A 21,971-nucleotide genomic window follows, 5' to 3' on the forward strand; every position below is an offset into this window, starting at 1 on the left:
GACATTACCAACCTTATGACCTTTACTCTAGAGCCACCAGCACATGCTATATCTCAGAGGTCATCGTAATGTATGTCATATCATGCATTAATAAGGGAGAAACCTATTGATTTTGTAAACCCAATCACTTTTCCTTCAGTACTGCTGTCAGGCCAACATTTAAAGTCAGCCCACAGCATCTCCTGAATCTTTTGTTTTAAATACACAGAAGCTAGTCTATTTTTTATTTTTATACTACCAAGAGGAAGCATCCTGCCTAACTCTGCACTCTGCTGAGGCCGTTCTTGTTAACAAGATTTATCAATATGTACCATTATTATTACTTCAGCAGTTTAAGTGCGTGAACTCTCCATTTCTTCTAAATGTAACCTGAATCTAATGTTCTCTAATCTTTACATAATTTAGCAGACATTCCCTTATCAGAATGTAAAGTCTAGCCATCAACAATCCAAACACAGGAATGAAGACTGTAGCAGGTCTTTAAAGGCAAGAACTAAATCTACTTTCTGCTGTCATGTATCATGACATCAAATCAATTTACCCTCCACTTGCTGCACATCAGTTAAGTTCTCACAACAACTTGAAACACAACCCAAAGGGAAGTGCATCCATACATACAACTCAGAGCTGTTGCAGATGCTTGCAACAGTTTCATGAAGTGATGAAGTTATTTAGCACTTGCGACTGAACACAGGGTTTCGGAGAAAGGTTTTTCATATTAAACTGTATGCACTCTGTTAAACAAGCATCAGATTCTGAAAGGTGTAAAGAAACAACAAACTCAACAGGAGCCTAAATGTCTAAATCTTCTAAAATACCTGAATCAGTATGACAACAACTTAACTCTTATTTAGTTAGTGATACACCGTATTAGTGAGGGTAGCAGGAGCCGTGAAGCAGCATGATGGTATTAGGGAAGATGTAGGAAGACGAGGGGAAGACAGGTGAGTAGAGAGGGCCCATACCAACCTGCTCTCACTGCCTTGCTCCTTCTTCTCTCGAACCTTCAGCCACTTCCTTAACAGGAAACGCTTGCGGCGAGGAGAGGCGCTGGGCGTAGAGCAGTTGGACCAGGAAGAGGGGGTGTCTTCATCGCTGGAAGGTGTGATCTCTATGGAGGGCAGCTGCAGGTACTCTTTGGAGCCAGAGTGTGATCGCACTGTGAGGTGACCGTCAGTCAGGCGCCCTCTTTCAGCTTCTCTTTCACTGGGCACATTCCTCATACGGCGCATCTTGAACCGCTTGCGGCGAAGAGTCGGGGTCGAAGAACTGGACCGTACAGAACCATCTGACACAGCGTTGCTTCCTCCGTCTGAGTACGCTGGAGCATCATTTGGGACGCTCACCTGCAGCGAAGGAGGTCTAAGAGTGTCACTCATAGTCCTAAATTGCAAATATGTTAGGACTTCTTATTCTTATTTTTGGAGCTCCTTACAAGATTTTGCTATTCTGCAGTCTGAAGGGCTGACTGGCTGTTGAGGTGTAGTGTTGCACAGGTAAAATTTAGATCCTTGACAATCTTTGGTCGACCTCACACAGCTTCCTCAGCCTCGTTTATTTTAAAGCCCTGCCCCCGCACCAAGCAGTGGATTGAAATATTGCCTGAGAAGTCCTGATAGCAGATATCTTGGCCCTGACCAAGTCCTTCTGCCGCTGCTCAGCTGTTGGTTGATATGTATCAGTTGGGTGGCTGGCTGACAGTCTGTGAAGAGAAGTCTTGTGGCTGTAAACTTGGTCTCTCAGACTGGAGAGGAGAGGGCTGGATTAGATAACAAAGGGGGCTTCTGTTCAGAGAGCAGCAGATGAAACATGTATAAGTCCTATCAGGGGGTGTAACACAACTCCTTTGCTGGTCCTCCCTGGGGACTAGCAGGCCAAGTTACACACACTCACTTACACACTGGCAATGCTACTGTCCGAGCTACCAAAGCTGTTACCTTAGCTGCTGTTGCTAATGTGAAAGAGGAAGGCACCAACTGTCAGCCCTTGAATATTGATGCTGATGTTGTGTAAAAGGCTGGGAGGTTACTGCAATGCTACGTTATGGCATTGCTGCAGCAAAGGAAGACACTGTTGGCTCAGGTTGCGTTGGAGGATGAGGTCTGTCTTGTGCCCCAGTGTGTCACTGTCGCCACGCTGTTTCTGCCTAAAGGTTAGAGGGAGGTGATAGGACTGCAAGGTACAAGCAAGGCTGAGGGTGATAATGACCAAGTTGAGCAGCAACACGCGCGCACACGCGCGCGCACACACACACACACACACACACACACACACACACACACACACACACACACAAGCAAAAACACAGGATAAACAAGGTAGACATAGCGTACAGGAACACAGGCAGATAACTTGATAACCAGTCACAGGAAACAAGCTGTACCTGAAACAAGATGATCTAACACACTCACACATGGTCACATACTGATCTACTAAATGTAGCCTGCCTTTCCACCACCATTCACCAGCCCAAATTAATCCATTTCTAAAACATTTCTACCATGAAAAAAACACTCAAATGTATCGCAGACCTTTAAACCCAGGCACATCCGAGATAACAGATACCCTCTATAGATCACTGCCATTGTGTACACCGGCCATCTAGAGTGAACGCCAACTACTTCATGGGCTACACGGAACCCAAGGAGTCTTTACAAATCAGAAAACAACAAGCACACATCTTGACCTTGACTCAGGAGACAATGTGCTGCCTGTCTGTTTAATGATAAACCCTTGATGTTTTGCTGAATGTGAGCCAAGGCCAAAGGAAGGTTTCCTCTGATTTTATGCAGGTGCAAGCAGCCATGCAAACAGAAGAAAAACAGCCTGTGCCATTAGCACCACAAGAAAAACTCAACTTGACTGTTCTGCACATATGGCTTTCTCAGCTGGTGGCTATGAGGTCAGAAACAAATAGCAGGGTGGACTGTTAAGGGCTGAGAGTGACAGACGCGAGAGTGTGTCCTGTTTGCACAGAAATACTCTAAAACCTAAAGGTAACACTTACTATCAATTAAAGCTAGTCAACAAAAACTTAAAAGAAGTTTACAAGAGTATCAAGGTTTCCAATCTGGCCTAAAGGTTGAGATAGGATGTTCTTGAACAAAAGACAGTAAGTTTTCTGTAGAAACCTTTATGGACGTCACAGATCAGAGATGTGGAAAAGGTTAGTGTAATTGATTTACAGTAATACCTGTCTGAGTGTGATCTCTACAGTAAATCTAAGTATTGTTGCCACCCTGACTTATTGAGGAAACCACCCAGGTGATGATGTCGATTAGAGGAAGTGAAAGCATCAAAATGTCTTTTATTAAATGGGGAGGGTAAGACGAGGCCTGGTCTTAGAAAAGATCCAGGAGGCTTAATACAAATAGAATTTGAAGACTTCAGTGGCTTTGACTACAGAGAGCACTGTAAGGCCAAGACAAAAATGACTCCAAGGGCTTTGGCAAAGGGTTTAGAAGCACGAGCCAAGAAGCTTAAGTGATTATAAAACTCAGATCTCGTATCTTGAAACTTGGACTTTAAAAATAGATATCGAAGACTTCTGAAATATAAGAAGACAAAAATCATCACACAAAACAAACTAACCATTATCATTTTTTGGTTCTAATATGCAATACAACATTTAACCTACTGAATCATCATGGTCTCAACACAGACACTGCCATCATCACCAACCGTGCAGAATTGAGCTACTCCAAGTCATTTTCAAAGCACGCAAATATAGTTTCTGACCATACACCAGACGCTTTCTACTTAAACCTTAAGAAGTAAACACTTTGAACCCTGTTTCTAGGACACAGACCGGTCAGTCATATCTTCAGTGTGTCCTGATCAGCGTCCCTGAAGGCTGCCCCGAGATCAAGAAGCACCGACACAGAACAAACACTCAATCATCTCAAAAATCACCATCAAAGTGTCAGTCGAGCCACAGAGCACTGCATAATCAGTGCAGCACTACTGACAGAGGTAGGACTGAGACTGTCTGCTCCTTTGACTGGGAAGCGATAGCTTTGTTAGCAAAATATATAGGGAACAGTTACTAGAGGCAGATTATTCATTCATTCTTTTCATTTATTCTGAGGCTCTGCAGATAAAGCTGTAAATGTAAACACTGTTATCAGTGTCACAGAGATAGCCACTGGATTACGCCAGCACCGACTCATTCACAAATATTTGACTTAAAGCAATTGGCCCGTTTAAAGGCCAAAGCTAAAAGGCAAGAATACAGGGCATTTCCTATTCTTTTAATTCCTACAATAGAAAACTGGCCTATCATTGTATACACAGCAACAAAAGACTATGTTATTACAAAAGTTGGAGTTAAGAACAAAAACTTTAGTGACATAGATAAAATATTCAAGCGGAATAGTTACTGCTAGGCACAGTAGTCAGATATTCTTTAGGGTGCTACATCCTGTCACGATCACTATTTGGCTAAATTGTTCTACTAATATTCTACACACTGCTATTAAAAAAGACAACAGGATTCAATACAAGGTTCATTAAGACACTGTAGCTGTTAAGATTTTAACAGTATAGTCAATGTAGGTATTTCACCACCTATCACAAACTAGATCCAAAATTAAACCTCTGTTAGAGCCAACTGTATTTAGCAGTTAGTATTTTTCTTGAATATTAAACAAACATAAGATTTAACCATTATTACTTATGTTATTTTGTTCTTGTACCTCAGAAATGATTAAGAGTTGTTGCACCGGTAAAAGAGACACTTACACAGCAGCAGCAGCAGCAGCAACAACAACAACATACACACACACGTGAGCTGGAGGCTGAGTGTGTCAGTGGGGAACATCGTACATAAATCATGGCAAGTCAACGTTTCTTGTTACAGTTTCACACGTTCTAGTGGCCTCAGATTAATCACTGGCATCACTGAGCTGAACTCAAGTGATGCCAGTTAATATGTATGTTTCGCTTAGGGCTGCAACAAATAATCGAGGAAATAGATGAATTCGATTACAAAAAATTCTTTTCCTCGAGAAGGATTCGGTTAATCACTGTCACTTGCTTTATGGGAAAGTTGGCGCTGTGGCAGAGAGCGAAACCGTCCGTAAAAGGCAGAAAATGTCCAAAGTTTGGGATCATTTCAAACTTAAAAACGATGACAACACGGTGCAATGCGTGTATTGTGAAGTGGAACAGCTGGACAACAACAGCACTTTGTCAACGCTTCAACATCTGGACAGAAATCATCCAGTTGTCAACCAGACCGGATCACCCAGCGGAGCCGGCGCAAAGTCAATTTTCTCCGATCACTCAAGTAATCGCTGAAATATTCAGTAGAATACTCGACTTTAAAAATGATCGAAAGGTGCAGCCCTAGTCTCACTACTTTTTAGATTTGCTTAACAGATCACTGATTTATCAGAAAAGAGAGATGCTGTACTGTACCTGTGTCGATACACCTGTGTAGTTTAAGTGCACTGTAATAATATTAACAAAGTGAGTGTGCAGCAGGAAGGACCCTAATGATTTAGCCGTTTTGTGTCTCTGTGCCTTGTGCACATCAGTGAAGTCAACAGATGGACCCACCACTGAGTAGCTTTGCTGTTACAGCTGAGACAGTTTTCCATCACCGTGATGGGTACATGGCACACAACAATCATGTGATTACTTGCCTTTCATGCGTCATTACTGACCATCAAAGTTCAGCTCTATTGTTCCCTGCTTCTCTATTCTTAGCAATGTGTCCCTATCAGCCCAATGTCAAAGACTCTAGGCAGATTACAGAGGCATGCTAATGCTGATTAAAAGAACACTCATGAAAATACATGCGGCATAAAGTGCTCCGATTAGTCAAATGAATTCTTTACACAGGCATGAAGCAGGCAGCACTGAAACCTCTGTCAGTTTGGATAAAGTATTAACAGAAAGAAAAGGGAGAGATTTGGAAAACTACTTTGTAAATAGTAAAGATATGGTTCTTCTTAGCATATAAATTTTGTTAGAAAACATTTGCAGAAAAACAAGCAAAGGTCTGGACAGAGGATTGCCAAGAGGGTGATACAGAGGTTTAGCAATGGGACAGGAGCTTTATGAAGTCAGGAAGTGCTAAAGGCAGCCTGGCTCCTAAGGTTTGACGTACTTCATTTGTCCCTTTACAGAAAGAAGATTCAAAGACTCATGATTCATTTAATATAATAGCAGCAAACTCCCATTAAAATGAATTATGTTAATCACTTCTGATGACTGGTATCCTCCTTAAATAAAGGGAATTAATACAACAAACTGAGACAACTTGAAATATTTCCACATTAAAAATGTTTACTCTTTGCCTACATAGTGTTTTTCTAACGGCCATGATTTCATTGCTGTTATGATGCTACATCTATACTAAACAACCTGCTCTCCATATATAATCCTATCATTCAGCAATAATGGACGCATGTAGGCGTGTGTCATGCAACACATCCCAGTACTGAGGGAAACATTACATGCACTGTGAAACTATGATGAGATTATATTCACCACGCTTCACCTCATTACACCTTCCTCCCTTTCTGCATGGTTTTGTATGAATTTACTAATGCTTCAGTAAGACTAACCTGTATATAACTGCATGTAAACTTTCAGCAAAGAAGAACGAAGGAACAATTTCTGCTACAAATTCAAAACACATCAGGTGTTTCTTCGTGGACGTCAACTGTGATGTTACGCTCTTTACTTGGTGGCTTCATTGTGAAATTCAATATAGAAGTTAGGTTATTTTCAGTCAGAAGTCATATTAGTAATGTATTATTTAAATAAAAGTTACATTAACAGTATTCAAAGCATGCTACCCTACAAGGCATCTTCACAAATGCTGAAGGTTTCCTCCAATTTTGTGAACAAATTTAAAGATGGAGCTACTTAAATAGTTTTTAGTGTTACGACGTGCCCAGAGTGTATCCTCTGTCCTTCCTCCTTCTCTTTCGACCATGCCTTGAGAGACTTTATGTACTGATCACAACCCGAGCTCTTATTTCCACACCCTTCCTTCTAAAAATAACCTCGTTACACTATGGAAACAGACACAGGTGTTTGGTGAATGTCATATGAAATGAAGATGCATCTAAGTTAAATCAGAGTCACAACTGTCGACACAAACTGAGTCAGTTATTGAAAGAAATCTTGACTGAATGACCGAATGTGAAATGAGTTCATTTTAACTGAATAGCATAATAATGAAATAATAACAATATAATATGAACCTGTAAAACAGCCTGTTAGTTTATAAATTAATTAATTGTAACGTAATATTCTGGACTAGTTTAACACTGACAGCAGGATTAGTCTGAATTAGAGCTCTATTACGTTTCACTTTTATGACGGTAATTAGAAGCAATAAATGAGGTTAGTTAGTGAAGTGCTTAGAGAAACATTTTGTTTGGATTATGGTCATGCAATCCTGCCTTTTACATTTGGTGTTGCTAATATAGGTGACGTACTTATGTAGCTGTAGATTTCCATCTGGCTGTACTAAAGCACTAACCCTATATAATCGGCCCCAAACTGCAGTTAAAACTGTGATGAAATCTCTGAGCTCTGTTTAACAGTTTAAAAGTCGCCTCGTCTGAAATTAAATTTTAACTGACAGGTTCATTTTTGGTTTAGAAGATGATGCATCATCTAATTCCAGCATAACAGGAACGTGCTGTACACCCCCCCCCCGAGAACATCCAAGTTTTAATTCATTTTCCTAAAATAAATGAAAAATCAGCAGGTGGTGTTGCTTGGTATGCTGCAGCAAATGTAATAATCTTTTCCCATATGCTGGTGTTAAACTGTGCCAGTTTTTATTTCCTTGCTCATAACTCATCTTCACAACTTACACTGCTTCAAATTTGCAGTTTAACTCATGATGGCCTGAATTGCACAGATGCAGATAGCTGGCTGTTGTTATTTTACTGTCTTTCTGAATTACCGTATTAACCTGCCCTTGATAGGTATTCCAGCTGACTGTCAAAAACCCTTTAAAATTCTCATTACTACAGTGTGGCCCAGTGAGAAATCAGCGACTATTACCAGAAGCTTTTACAATATCCTCTTCAACACTAGGGTGAGAGCCATCAGATATAGAAAATAGCTGATCAGATATAAGTACTTTGGAAATTCATGCCTAAACCACAGAGATCGCAAAACACAGAAAAAGCCCAACTCAGGACATTCAAATTCTCCAGTACTGGTGTAAAAGACACTAAAGCAAAATCCCCACAACCAATAGTGCAGTCATTTAAATACAGGCCAGATCAGTAACCTCCGACACCCAAGAAAATAACTAAACCACAAATCCATGATGCAAAAAAACTTCCCCCAGCTTGTACAGCCATGTCAACTGCAGGCTAACAGAACTGTCAACAGACTGGTATCAATACATATGGAACTGGATATAATAAGAATAAAGGTATTTGTAGGTAGTAAGTTAGATAGTAAGTTTAGAATGAACTCTATGAGGAATAGACAAATAAATAATTTACACTGTCAGCTGTTGAAAAGAGTTTTACAGTACACAGCAAGTCAATAAAACCCTCCATCTGAAATCACCCTGAAGAATTCCTTCTTTGAACACAATACTACTCTGTCTACAGTAACACAGAGTTAAAGATAAGTGCAAAAAACAGTTCAGTTTGTTCACCAACTGTCATTTCCTGTGGGGTTAAGAGGCATTTTCCCAGGCCGACAGTCACAAACAGCTGAGAAGAAAGGCTGTCGGAAACTGGAAGACGTGAAACCGTGAGGTGCATTCAAAGTGGTCTCATTCAGACAGAAAGCCGGCCTCAGTGGCAGTCACCAACCGTTGAGTGTACCAACAGCTCTCGTTGGGGGCATGTTGTTTCGCTCCGACTGATCTGCAGGCCTTTTCACAGTAACAAACAGCAGTACACTCAGTAGCGTCCTGCAAGTAGCTTGTGGTAGGGGTGTAAAAGTGGCAGCTCTACTGTGATGACAGGTTGTCTGAGATGCTGCAGTCACTGCGCTGCTCCTGCGTTTTCCAAAACAACATGTTTTACATGCATAAGCAGGCTGTTGAATCCTATGTACTGGATACTGAGAAGAAACTGAGACTGTGGCTCTTATTTGCGTTTGGTTGGTCTGACGTTTTAGTGTCATTTCCTACATGTCAAGCAGCCGAAGTACAGGGCCACACACACGCACACATACACACACAGACCTGCAGGGATAAACTGCAGTCAGCTCAGAGGAGATTTTCCCAACATGTGCTGTGCTGCATGTGCATGCATAACAGATGCAGATGCATCCTCGCAAACTGCAGTCACATCATCAACACCGAACAACCGAGGATCTGTGTCAGTCACCACCATACACTCTTCATATAGCTGAACATTTGTTGCTTTTGTTTGTTATAGTATATGATGCAGGTATCTATAGGTTCAATGCATTTCCATCCCTAGACCGACCCTCATCTTAGCACTGATTATGCTCTGCTGCAGAACACAGGTAATACAGGGCTGTGTTCTCCGCTCCAGGGTAGTTCTGTACCTTAAGGTCCAGATCTATGTCCAAATTAAACAGATGGGTATCTCTAGGGACTAAACAGATGTCACTTTTAGACCGGGCTTCTTTGAAAGAAGAAGTAAACTGATCACAAGATTGTTACACTTTTAAAAAACGAATGAAAACCACAAAAACTTAAAATAGAGTGAAAACAGGGAACAAGGTTAACATGTGTTGTCACACTTTATTTAAAATATGTGTTACCTATATGGCAACGCAACTCAGTTTAGTCTGTGAGCCCTTAACAAAGTCAATTCTTTGTGAGCTCTGTACGTTTTACTCTTAACTTTGACCCTCACAACAAGGACTTTGGACAGGTGGCGACAAACCAGGCAGCAAATACAGGATTTATGGTCCGAGTCAGGAACAAATAGGGAAATCTGTGTCTATAGACTAGATGAAAAACAAAATGTCACACTTCAAGCCACTGTTCACAGGTAAGCCAGGTAAATGTAGTAGCCACGGTCAAGATTAAACCAGGCGAAACCATTTTCTGACTGGTGGGCTACAGGAAACAAGTTATGGCCTTTATGTAAGGACCACATGTAGGATCAGCAGCCTGCTGTGGAAATGATTTCAAGTATTTAAATAGCTGAAATATGAGAAAGCATTTAACGAGGCAGCACATTTAGAAGTCATCAGACTGTAAATCTTCTACACTAAAAAATATTTAGTCCCATATATTGGCCACTTAAACTTAATCTACGACCCCAAATTAAAACAGTTCCAGGCAAATCATTGTACTTTGACTTTCAGTGAATCTGTACACATGAGACATCACAGCTCAGATAATAGTTTATGGTCTCATAAGGTAAACAGACTCATTTGAAAACAGGAGGAGCCGGGGATCGAACCTGTAAATAACCTGTGGGTTAAGGTGCAGTTTTAAAGCCATGGGGCTTTAAACAAACGCAGACTGACATTTGTTGACATTTTCTAAAGTTTGGTGACATGGGAGCATCATAAATGCATTAGAGTCAATACACAGGAAATTATAGTCTACACTCGGCCCGGATCACGGCACATCCGACTGCTGTCGAGGAAACTAAACACCGTCTAACCTATTTCACATAAAACTCCATGTGCGCCGCTGCGTTTCCATCTGTTTCTTAACGCGCTTCCTTTAACTGCGTCGTTTCGGTTTGACTGGTGTCAGTGAAGCTGAGAAAACTCCTCTAAAAGTCCTCAACGTTTCCTCAGTGACTGAGGTGCGTCTTTACCTTGGACTCGCTCTCGCCCGCTTCCACCAAGCTGTCCGTGCAGTGCGCGCACACACGCGTCCAAACCCGGAGGATAAACTTCAGAGACGGTACTCATCCGCGCCGACAGGTTCAAAACATCCGCTGAAAGTCTGGGTCGCTTTGCTTGTTTCTCTACTCAAATCAGTGCATCTTTGAGGGCGGAGACCCGCAGCCCGTTACTTCAGGGATGAGAGGCGCAGAGAGCAGACCACTGAGCAGTGACCTATCAGTGCCCGACAAACACCACAGCTGACCTCCCTTCTTTTAACCTCTTAGTGGCTCGGACGCTGCTCCTGCTTTATTCATCTCCTCGTTAATCACGTCACTATTCATTTATTTCAGTGGGTGTGGGTCAGTGTGTGCAAAGTGCAGCCGGAGGGACCTAAACAACGAACTGGGGATTTCAGGGGCATCCTCCAAACTCTTAATCATCAGGCACTGGGAAATGAACGGATGAAAATCTTTGTTTCTCAGTCAAAACAGCAGGGGACTACTGGCACACACAACTATGGTCACATGAAAACCATCAGCAGTCTGACTTACAGCACATTTTACACAGTACAGCACTATTGCTGCTTGGTTTGGGATGGAGATTTTCACCAGTATACGAATAATAAATTTGATAAATATTCCCACAGAGGTCAGTGGATTATGGAAGGGCCAATGTTTGATAAACCAGTGAAACATCAACCATGGAGACAAAGAAACAATCGGAGCAACTCTTCCAAATGGTGACCTTATAAACCAGCATCAACTTTATTGTGTTTCTCCTTAAAAGTGAATGTGAAAGTACATACCAGATAAAAATCCTTAGTATTTTCTTCTTCAACTGCTGATGTTAATGCTCCTGCTACTGCAGTTACCCAATTATATTCAGTGTTCATTCAATATCTTATATATATGACATATGTCTAGGGACTGCAGATTTTGTTACGCTTCAAAGAACACAATTACATTTCTAGCAAAATTATATTACAGGGATAGTGAAAAAAAAGATATTCGAGGTGCACAACACAGGCAGTAAAACATTGTAGTGTATAGTGTGGTGTCAGTATGTGACGGACAGAGACAGAAACCCACCAGCAGGGTGCACACTCACTCAGAGTTGATCCTGAAATCAAACAGGCTTTCTAACAGCCTGCATTATGTTTTCGTTATGAGATACTGGAGACGCTCATGTCATCGTTCACATTCTGCCTGTTTCCATTCGAATGTAAAGACTCAGGTTCCTGTAATGCAGGTGGACATTCCTGTATCCAGACTGAATGTTCCATCACGTGTCCCTTTCAGGTTCTGTGTGAAACGAAGAGATAACTGAAAACACATTGATCCGAATTTCATTTAATCCTTGTCGGCACAGTCAAACTGACCCTCATCACTCGTATAAGACGGGACAGAATGTGAAGACTGTGGCTTGTAGTGACTTGTTACGACACACATCATGAAGCCTGACCTTCTCTGCCAATTTGGGAACAAAGGGTTAAAGGTTACAGACAAAAGTGTGGGCAGTCTGTCTGCCAGTGTGTGAGTGAACTGTGTGTTTCTGTGTCCACACCTCCCTCTCTGAGTGTGCCTTTTTCTGGTGCCTTGTGCACGGAGCATGCAAACGGGTGTTGTCTGGCAGAAAACACTCTTTCTTGTTCAAGCTTCTGCTCTATGGAGAAGCTTGAACAATGTTTCTATTGATGGGAAAGTGAAAGAAAAAGAGAGAAAGACAGTGCATCAGAATAGGCAGAGACAGATCTACAGTTATTATCTGATCACAATCACCATTATTCACTGTCAAAAAAAAAAAAAAAAAAGACATCTGACTGGAACAGTACTGCTTCTGGGAAAACTGACCAAAACTACAGCCCAAAAGTGTCAGTCAACTTTTAACATAACTTTTGCTCTCATGGGTAGATTGGCTGAATCACAAGAAACTGCCCGTGACCCCAATTACTGTGTACGAGAGTCTTTTGTGATTGAGAGCTACAGGAGATGGTCCGTTTTCTTAAGTTGGGTTCTCCCGAAATAGCTGCTGTTTGACGAGACTCCAGTTATATGCTGTGAAAGGATTCTGTTATGAGGGATAGAAGATCATTGCAGGTGCTGTTATATTGTGCTGTGATACAGTTATTCATGGTATATATTCAGTGACTACACTGCCATTCACAACACCACATTACTTCCAACCAGGCAACACCTTTATAAAACACCAATCTTAGTTTTTACAGAGTGGCTGCTGCGTGTTTGCATGTAAAGCGAACAACATATGAGTAACACAATATAACACAGTGACTGTGTGATGCAACCTTGTTAAATTTGCTTTGAAATGCTCTCAATGGAACAAAAACTTGGCAAGTACTGTGCACCAGTTTCTTCTAACAATCCTGCCTCCCATCCATCCATCCATCCATCCATCATTCTAGACCCCCTTAGTCCTAACCAGGGTCATGGGGATCTGCTGGAGCCTATCCCAGCTCTCTTTGGGTGAAAGGCAGGGGTCCACCCTGGACAGGTCGCCTGCCTGCAATGTGCAACCTTTTTTGAACCCATTCATCACCGTGTGACTTTACACCCATGAGCGATGATGCAAAATGATAATGATTTATATGTGTTTGAAGTCTCCATTTACTGCCTGACTTCTGAGTAAACTATTGTGTGTATTTTATAGGAAGTAGTGAATAAATGACTCAGGGCTGCATTTTTAACAGGCAACAGCTCCGCTGCCTCTACGCTCCAGCTGGCTCGGTGGAATCCCCTTTAAATTGCCACTTTTGGTTATATCAGTGATCATCATGAGATTTCAGTGCTGCCATTTAATGTCACAGAAAGGATAATGTGTTGTGGAGAAAGCCTGTGACAGTTCAGGGCAGGTTCAGGTTTTTAGAAATGAGTTGGTTACTCAATTATCATTTCATTGCAGAATATATAAAATGACCTATTAGAATTTCTGGCACGACTTGCAAGAGGTCAAGCTATTAGAGATCGTGCCAGCGATGCCATTTCCAATGATGCATCTCCCTTCCAGTCACTGTTTGCTGACCACATGAATACTGGCTCCTCTGGTCATAAACCAGTCATGTGAACCTCTAGTCGATGCTGCCACACAATGAGTAACGTGATAAGAATCAAGCTGTCATTAACCTGAACATGCCTCAGCTTCTTTGCCTGATTTCTGAGACAGCTTTTAGTGCTGTCAGGCTTTACCTTATCATGGACCCATCAAGGTTTCAAGCTGTCGTACTGGCAGCGTCCAACAACAACAAGTGGTATGGTAAACAGGCCAGGCTATCTATATGTACTTTGTTAAACTGCTGCTCATACCGCACATCCTGCTGCACTGTTTAGATCAATGCATTTATTAGTCTACCAGCACCACAGACAAAAACAAATAAATAAATAAATAGGAAGGAAATAGAAATAAAAAGGGCGGAAAAAGAAAAACAGACAGATGGAGAAGGGCGATGAGACAGACCCACAGAGTGGATGTAGGAGACCTGCAGGCTTTGCACCAAGTCATTTCAGTAAGCTCATACACCACATTTATCTGGCAGCTCCAAAGGAACGGAGAGAGAGTAATCTGAAGTTGTTATTTTCTACTTCCCCCACACTGATTCAGGAAAAGACTCTCACATAAGTTTTGTGTAGAAAATATGAGGTAATAAATATACAGAGCAGGCATTTCCATGGCAACAGTGGAAAATGGTGAATTTAATCACTTTCCTCATTAAAGTTTGTTGTCACATGTATTTTGTATTTATCCTTTTTTGCAAAAAGAGTATGACTGAATTATTTTTAACTGTATTGAATCAACATTAACACAACGACTCAGCTATAAAAGGAAAGTGAAAGGAAAGTGATAAGATAATATTTTATGTTTTTCCATTAACACGCTGTTTTCTTAATCTTTGCTGTCTCATAGAGACAAGTCATAAAACCTCTACCAAGGCACAGCCAGGGAGCCAAATTCTATAAAAACTAAATCTGGTACAGAAGATGTACCTCGGGACACTGGACATTATCCCTAAAACATGTAGTCTTTTAGCTTTTTCCAATGTCAGCAAAGTAATTTGGTTTTTGACTATCCTATTTGAGAAACTAATAAAAAAGGGTGCTGATTCAGCTGGTGCTGCTATTGTAGTGTTTCTTCCATCTGCCCACTCACTACAACTTGGAGGACTCAATAGCAGGAACACTTCACAGTATAATGTACTAACACTTAGAACATCAGTGACTAAACTGGTTTTAGCTTCAACAAGGCCATATGACGATGATGTTACTGATGCTGCAGTTCCAACAGGTTACCAATAGAGGTTACTATAATGCCCATATGGATTTCTTAACCTTGGACACATTGTCTTGTTTAATTTTATGTTAATTATATACCAACTGGCACAAATCCTAGACCTACATGTCCCATCTGCCTGTTAAACTTCATGGAATGTAAACTTGTTTTCTGGGACATCCTGTTATAGACAAACAGTACAAGCTGTGGAGTGGACCCTTTTAGTGAGGTAAATTCAGTAAGTTTTACATAAAATGACAATGTAAAGCAAATATTATTTATTATATTAGGGCTATTTGGCCAATAGTCTAAATATAGACAATAGTAATAATATTAATGATAATAATTAGGTTCTTAAAATGTATCAATAGGTACATTTAACTTGTCATTTCTCTGAATGGAGATGAATAGAATAAAGCTTATCTTATCAGGTTCTTATGGTTAGGCTCCGGCAGATCAATGTGACCCTAAATAGGAATAAGCAGGTATAGATGATGGATGGATGGATGGATGGATGTTCTCATGGTAACTGACTATAGTATATGAGCAGCTATCTGGCTTGCTGTAATAAGGAGTGTTGACAGCTGCTACTAAATTTGACGTTTCAACAAAAACCTGAATAAACATAGAAATATGGTCAGAGACAGCAGGGAAAATAACATACTTGAAATCAGCAAGTCACTTGACAGACATGAATCTACATGATATACTAATACATGATATTAAAGTAAAGTTGAATATTTAGGCATTCTCATAAAGATTTGCCTTGTTGTCTCAGCACTAGTGAATGGGGAAGTCATCTGATATGCAGGTTTTCACTCATCTTGAAAATCAGCGTCTCTTTATGTTTTCATGCCAGTAGAGTAGACAGAGTGTGCTCAAAAATATATGCAAATTTCTTTGCTAACGAGTCAGCAAAACAAACTGAATCGAGCAGCCCCACAAAGCAAGGACAGAGTCTAATTTATCACATCCTCTTCTACTGACACAAGCAATGAGAAGGTGCCTGAAGAAGTCAGTATAGTATTGCCTGAGAGATTGATACTGATCTCCTTCCATGGTTCCTTACAAAGTGCAATAGAGATCATAAATCCTTAGGAGTATGGTGAAATCACATTTGGATGTTATATCCTGCCACGGTAACAGATGAACCAGGTGGGAGTCACTGGGCGAAAAAGATAACTAGCCGATTAAGTTTTTTTTCTATTCAGTGACAAAGCATTGTGTTCTCACACCGGACTGACACCACAATACAATGACTGATCTTACACAGGCCTTATAGCAGGGCCAGCTAACACACACAGGCTTTAAATCTACTGTATTCTGCATGTACCTTGGTGTGTTGTGTCATAGTGGCAGAGTAAAGCACCTCCAAGAATGTGACTGCCCACTGTTTGAGTAAGCTGATGATTAATCAATAACTCAGTAGGAATTCATTCCAGTCCCTTTCAGTGATGGAAAATGTTAAATGTTTCTTTTTTTCCCACTACAGAATGACAAAGACTGTGCAGCTGAGTCTGCAGACAGGGCCAATCTGTTGTCTCAACAACACTCTGAGAATATTCCTTGATAAGCTGTGAAGTCCCAGGAGCAAAAATCTCACTCTGAGGTGTGATTTTGCTCAATATGTTTAGTGTGGTTATGTCTATGTGTATTTTGCACTTTCTAAAAAGGACATTTTAGCTCTGTGATATCTGAAACATATTCTGATTCAGAGGCTGTGTCATTATAAATGTAGACTATTATCTGATGAAGACATGTATGTCTTCTTGGCCTTCTTTTGTCTCTACACCTTCTCCCATTTCTCTAAAGATCATAGAGGGGCTGAGGGACAGACTAAACTGATGATTTATATCTTCCATAGCAGAGCTACCACAAGCTTGAATTGTTAGACACATTCGTGACACATCTATCAGCCTAAATTATCATGGATTGAAAATAATCAAGAAAAAGGTGCTGACTGAATAGAATGACAGAAGAGTTCCTGAATATTTAATGTCAGGCTGGCAGGCTGAAGGTGGGACTATTTGTGCTATCGGAGAAATTGATTTTTAATTGTTAGTGACTAGAGGCTAACTCCTACGTACATTATGGTGCCCAGGGGTGTCACATCTGTACAGATAATGAGCCTTGAACTTTCCAAGTGTGTCTGCCCTCCACACCTTTCCCTCATACGTACCAGCATAAAGTGAGAGACTAATGGGACACAATTGCTCTGACAGTGTGAATTTACAGTACTTTACATAGCCGACTGTTTATTACTGAGGATCACCTACAGCCCCTTTGGTCTAATCGACATGGTTGAGATAGATTGGATGGGGTAAGTTATTGGTGAATATACAGCTTTTAATAGTTTGTATATGCTGTGCAGTGTTGCTTTCAATTATTGCTTAGATGTTGATTTACAAAATATTAATTGTTGATAACAATGACATGTCAAACTGCACATTTGATGATTTGAATAAGATTTTTATATGTTTTCATTTTGATTTGAACCTTTAAATACCAGCAACATCTACAAGAAGTCCTCATAGTGCTTGATGAAATTACAACCCATGTGCTGTTTAAAATATTGGAATCCCATTAAATGTAGAAAATGGATGCTGGGGACTGTCTGTTGCCATTGCAACTCGGCCACAACTAAAATAGCGTGAGAAGTGCAAGAAATTGTCTGTTGTGTAATCACATGCATTTACAGTATAAATACAAATAATTACCCGTGTCCTTAAATGACCCTTCGCTGAGGCCCAGACATTTAACTGTGCAGCTGCAGACAAAATTTAGCATGATCTAATTTAGTCTAATTTCACTCGTAACAAAGTTAGGGTTATTTTAAATTAGATATTCTACAATAATAATATGAAAATGAGGTCAATGAGTTATTGCTTCTTTGGCACAACATGTCATCCATGTACAACAGCAAAATCAGATATAAAACACTGATATACCAGGATCTTCTCTTTTAGAATACATTTCTACATTAGAGGCTGAAAACGTCCTTGGGTTACTAAATTACTTCAGCTATAATCAAATCAGTGTCACATTACAAATACTCGTTTCATAAATTGTTAGAACATTTTAACAACAATGTATTTAGCAGTTTATGAGAAACGTAAATGCAGAAGTTAGATTTTTAAAATTACTTCTATATTATTTCTATTTTAGACCGAGGTTTGACATCGACGGTATCAAGTCGCAACCTGAGGCCTCAAAGTTTCAGTGCAAAAAAGGGCAGTGACAGGTGATTAAGCAGCCACCGTTAAAAGTGAACAGCCATCTGGAAGCAGCTACCAGTAGGTAATTAGAGCTGAAAAAACAGGCACTTTTACAGCTGGAGCCGTGGAACATGTCATCTATAGTCAGCATCTCTCTGAGGTCCACAGCATCAGCTGCTCATTAGAAGTTTATGGAGAAAGGCTTTACTTTTTGACAGTAACAAATATGTTTCTCCAATTTTACTCAATCTTTCTATATATAGTCTTCTTGTTGTTGCTATAATGACATACTGATTTATGAGAGAAGAACACACAGCCAATACTGTGCAGGATTTGTATAACCTTTCCAGTAGTGCACTGTAGAGGGCAGCACAGTGGTTAGCACTGTCTCCCTCATGTTTGACCTTGGGGTCCTTCTGTGTGGAGTTTGTATGTTCCCAAGCCCAAGGCGTACCTCACCTCTCACCCAAAGACAGCTGGGATTGGCCCAAGGGCCCCACGCCCCAAACCCTGGAAGGATCAGCAGTAGATGAAAGATGAATTATGAGATCACTGTACAAATGATAATGACACTGTGTGCCAGAAAAATGGGCATCCATGCCATTTTATTCTCAAAAGACAAATATTTCAACTCATATTTCTTATTCATGAACCCTTAGGTGTATCACCTGCAAGCCAATAGGACGTATAATTAATTCATTCAAAATTAATTCATGAAATGTGTCGCAATTACTTTCACTATCCATTGAGATGAGCTGTAATTGGTTGAATATGAAAATACAGTAATAACTAATGCTCAGAAAGTGCCCTGCTAGTCTAAATGTGGTTACAATTTATATGGAATATGCAAAGCAGAGAGATGAAGAAAAGGTACAGGACGCTCTAGCCAACACTATACTTGTTATTGATTTGTGAGTATGTCTGAGGCGATGACAAAGCACATGCACAATGAAAACCAAATGGACAGTGAGTCAGAAAAGCAGGATGACAAAATGGCCACACGTTTCAGCTGTTTTTAAGAGACGGTGATCACACAAGCTAAAACACGCAGCATTACTTTTTTAACGTGCACCATGCAGCAATGCTAGGTTCCTGATGAATTACTACAAGTGAAGCATTTACATTTCTATAACAACACTTAGCTCAAACATAATCTTTCTTGATTGGACACCTATGCTGGTCAAAATTACATACTGTACTGGTCAATGAAAGCTTGACAGATGGAGGGGAGGAGGTGTCAGTACAACATCCAGATGATTAACTAATTGACAACAAAGACATTTTTCAGACCCACGTAGGATCTTTGCCATTTAACATGTTCTCTGTCCACATGAATCTGCCATCATGGCCCCATGTTAGCTCTACTGTTTAGTTCAACAGCCAGAACAAGAACAAATCAGATCGACACCAAGCCAGCTAAGCTTAAGGGATATCAATCTCCTCATTTAGGAAGCACAAATGATTTTTGCACAAGCAGTTTTATCTGCTTTGGTGCAAACAAAACAGGTGCGATGGAAAGGCAAATGCAGGACAACCCCCTAAAGGGAGTGGGTTTGTGTGTGGTGGCCACAGACAAATGCCCTGCCCTTGACCCTCCAGACTGATTCTTCTCAGGTCTTGTGTTTTGCTAGTGTGTTTGCCACTGAATGAGACAGTACCTGCAGCCCGAATAGGTTGCACACGCAGTCCAGTTAGTCCAAGGTCACACATCCATATGTGCAGAAGCAAGAAGATTTGCTGTGTCTCCCAGCTCAGTCTCCATGACATGGAAGAGATGCCAGACGACAAGCTAATAAACCAGGAGAGCTGGACAGGGACATAGAAAGACAAAAACCCAGCAGCAGGACTCTGCTCCTTTGTGCAAGGAGGAACAGACGGAGCACTGCAAGATCACTACAAAATGACATGTGCACATTTCTGACCAAACTGCCAGATCCGTCAGAAGCAGCCGAGTACCATGCAGCTCGATTGGCATTTGACACAGAACACCAACACTGGCAGATCTGCCATTGGCTCGCTTCACAAAATGAGGCCCCGGGTTCCTCCTGTTGCAGGACAATACATGACTTCATGAGGCCAGAGTGTGTAGGCAGTTCCTGGATGATGAAGACAATGATGCCATTGACTGGCCCTTACATTCCCTTGACATAAATCCACCTATGGGGCATTATGTCTCTGTCTATCAGACACCATCAAGTTCCAGCACAATCCAGGAGCTCATTGACTCCCTGTATGTTGGGAGTGCATACAGGTACATGATGGCCATACAAACTCTGAATTTCACTATGAGTTGCTGTGATGAAACTGACGTAGCTTGGATGAGCCTGTGATTTCAGTTTTTCACTTTGATTTTCAGTGTGTTTTCACTCTCAAGGAGAGCCTATGCTATCATCAGTATGAAAACATGTCAGTCACAAAAGATTCCCACAGTGAAAATCTTTCACATTACAAAGAAGTATAGAAATGCATATAGAACCACAAACTTCTCCTGCAGCTTAGAACGTGATGTTTTGAGCAAAACACAAAGCTTCTGTATGTACGGTGTTATTTTACAAGCCCTCCTGCTCTTATTGCCGTCTGTCAGCCATCCTTCTCGCCAGTCTCCCAGAAAGAAAACACTCATTCAGTGTGATTTTGGATGGACAGCTACATACTGTGTGGTTTCAGTCCCTGTGACAAACATCACTGTGGTGAGTGTCAGTTCTTAAAAGTGTTGCAGTTCTTTCAAATTACTCACAGAGGTCTTCTCCCAGGAGAAGAAAAAAATCATCACGTTCCTTGGTTCTGAGTCAGAATGAAAATGAGGAATCCGTCCACTCAATTCATCTGAAAGTTTCCACATAAAAGGCCTCTCCTACTTCTAATACCAGCCTGCTGTGTGAACCGTTCTAATCGGTCAGGATAATATATGGCCCTCAAGACATAATAAAAATGACTTATGTACTTTGATTTCAGTGTGAGAACATTCTGTAAAAACCTGCCCAGCACAGTAGCAAGTCAAAATTGAGACTTATCAAAGGTTGACTGGGATTATATATATATATATATATATATATATATATATATATATATATAATCCCAGTATATATATATATATATAGTATTACATGATAGTACTAATGCATAGTCAGATAGCCTATGCATGTTGTATTAATGAGCCAGAAACTGCACAAGGGACTTATGAGATTTGCTGGTGTCAAATGAATAGAAGAGACACGAGATGGAAGAGTCCTGAGCAAATTCCTTAGTCTTCCTCAACAGCCAGTGTACCAACGTTAGATGACTTTAATGAACAATGTCATCGATCCATTTTATTACATTTGTGATTTATGCGACAGCTTTGGATCTGCTTCAGTTGTCTTAGTGTGTGGGGCCTGCTTATAGTCTTGCTTTGCAGGTAACTGGTGGCCAGGAACCTGCTCCCAGGCTCAATAAAATCTCCAAAAAGTCACGCCCTGAATCCTTTCCACTTCTGAATGTTTACACATATTCACTCAGCTGCATATAACCTCTACAACCATCTACTGCATCCCACCGCATCACATTCAGGTCTATTTTTGTATCTTTCCAATTATTTCCAAAAAGCTGCGCATGGTGGATGAAACATTTGCAACATATATCATTACCTCTTGATGTTTTTTAACACCTGGTGCACATTAAAAATGTTCTTTTAGGGAGATTATTACAACACACTACTGATTATCCGGCAAACATTTCTCTCAA

At 40.7% G+C, this 21,971-nt stretch overlaps 1 protein-coding gene across 8 annotated transcripts in view; it reads right to left on the reverse strand.

Annotated features, from left to right (window-relative positions):
• Positions 1 to 10,899, reverse strand: part of gramd1bb (GRAM domain containing 1Bb) — a 68,265-nt gene extending 57,366 nt beyond the window's left edge. For 3 of the 8 annotated variants that reach the window (XM_026318877.2, XM_026318886.1, XM_026318852.1), the window contains exons 1-2: positions 2,532 to 2,599; positions 970 to 2,146 (exon numbers count right to left, since the gene is read on the reverse strand). In XM_026318877.2, the coding sequence (XP_026174662.1) occupies positions 970 to 1,379 (410 nt within the window). In that variant the 5' untranslated portion in view covers positions 1,380 to 2,146; positions 2,532 to 2,599. Of the gene's footprint in view, positions 1 to 969; positions 2,147 to 2,531; positions 2,600 to 10,742 lie in introns of those variants that run through there. The other 5 variants (XM_026318895.1, XM_026318869.1, XM_026318860.1 and 2 more) reach the window with 4 other exon arrangements.
• Positions 10,900 to 21,971: the final 11,072 nt, after the last annotated feature.

Source organism: Mastacembelus armatus, chromosome 13 (genome assembly GCF_900324485.2).
Source record: "Mastacembelus armatus chromosome 13, fMasArm1.2, whole genome shotgun sequence".
Classification (NCBI taxonomy): Eukaryota; Metazoa; Chordata; class Actinopteri; order Synbranchiformes; family Mastacembelidae; genus Mastacembelus; species Mastacembelus armatus.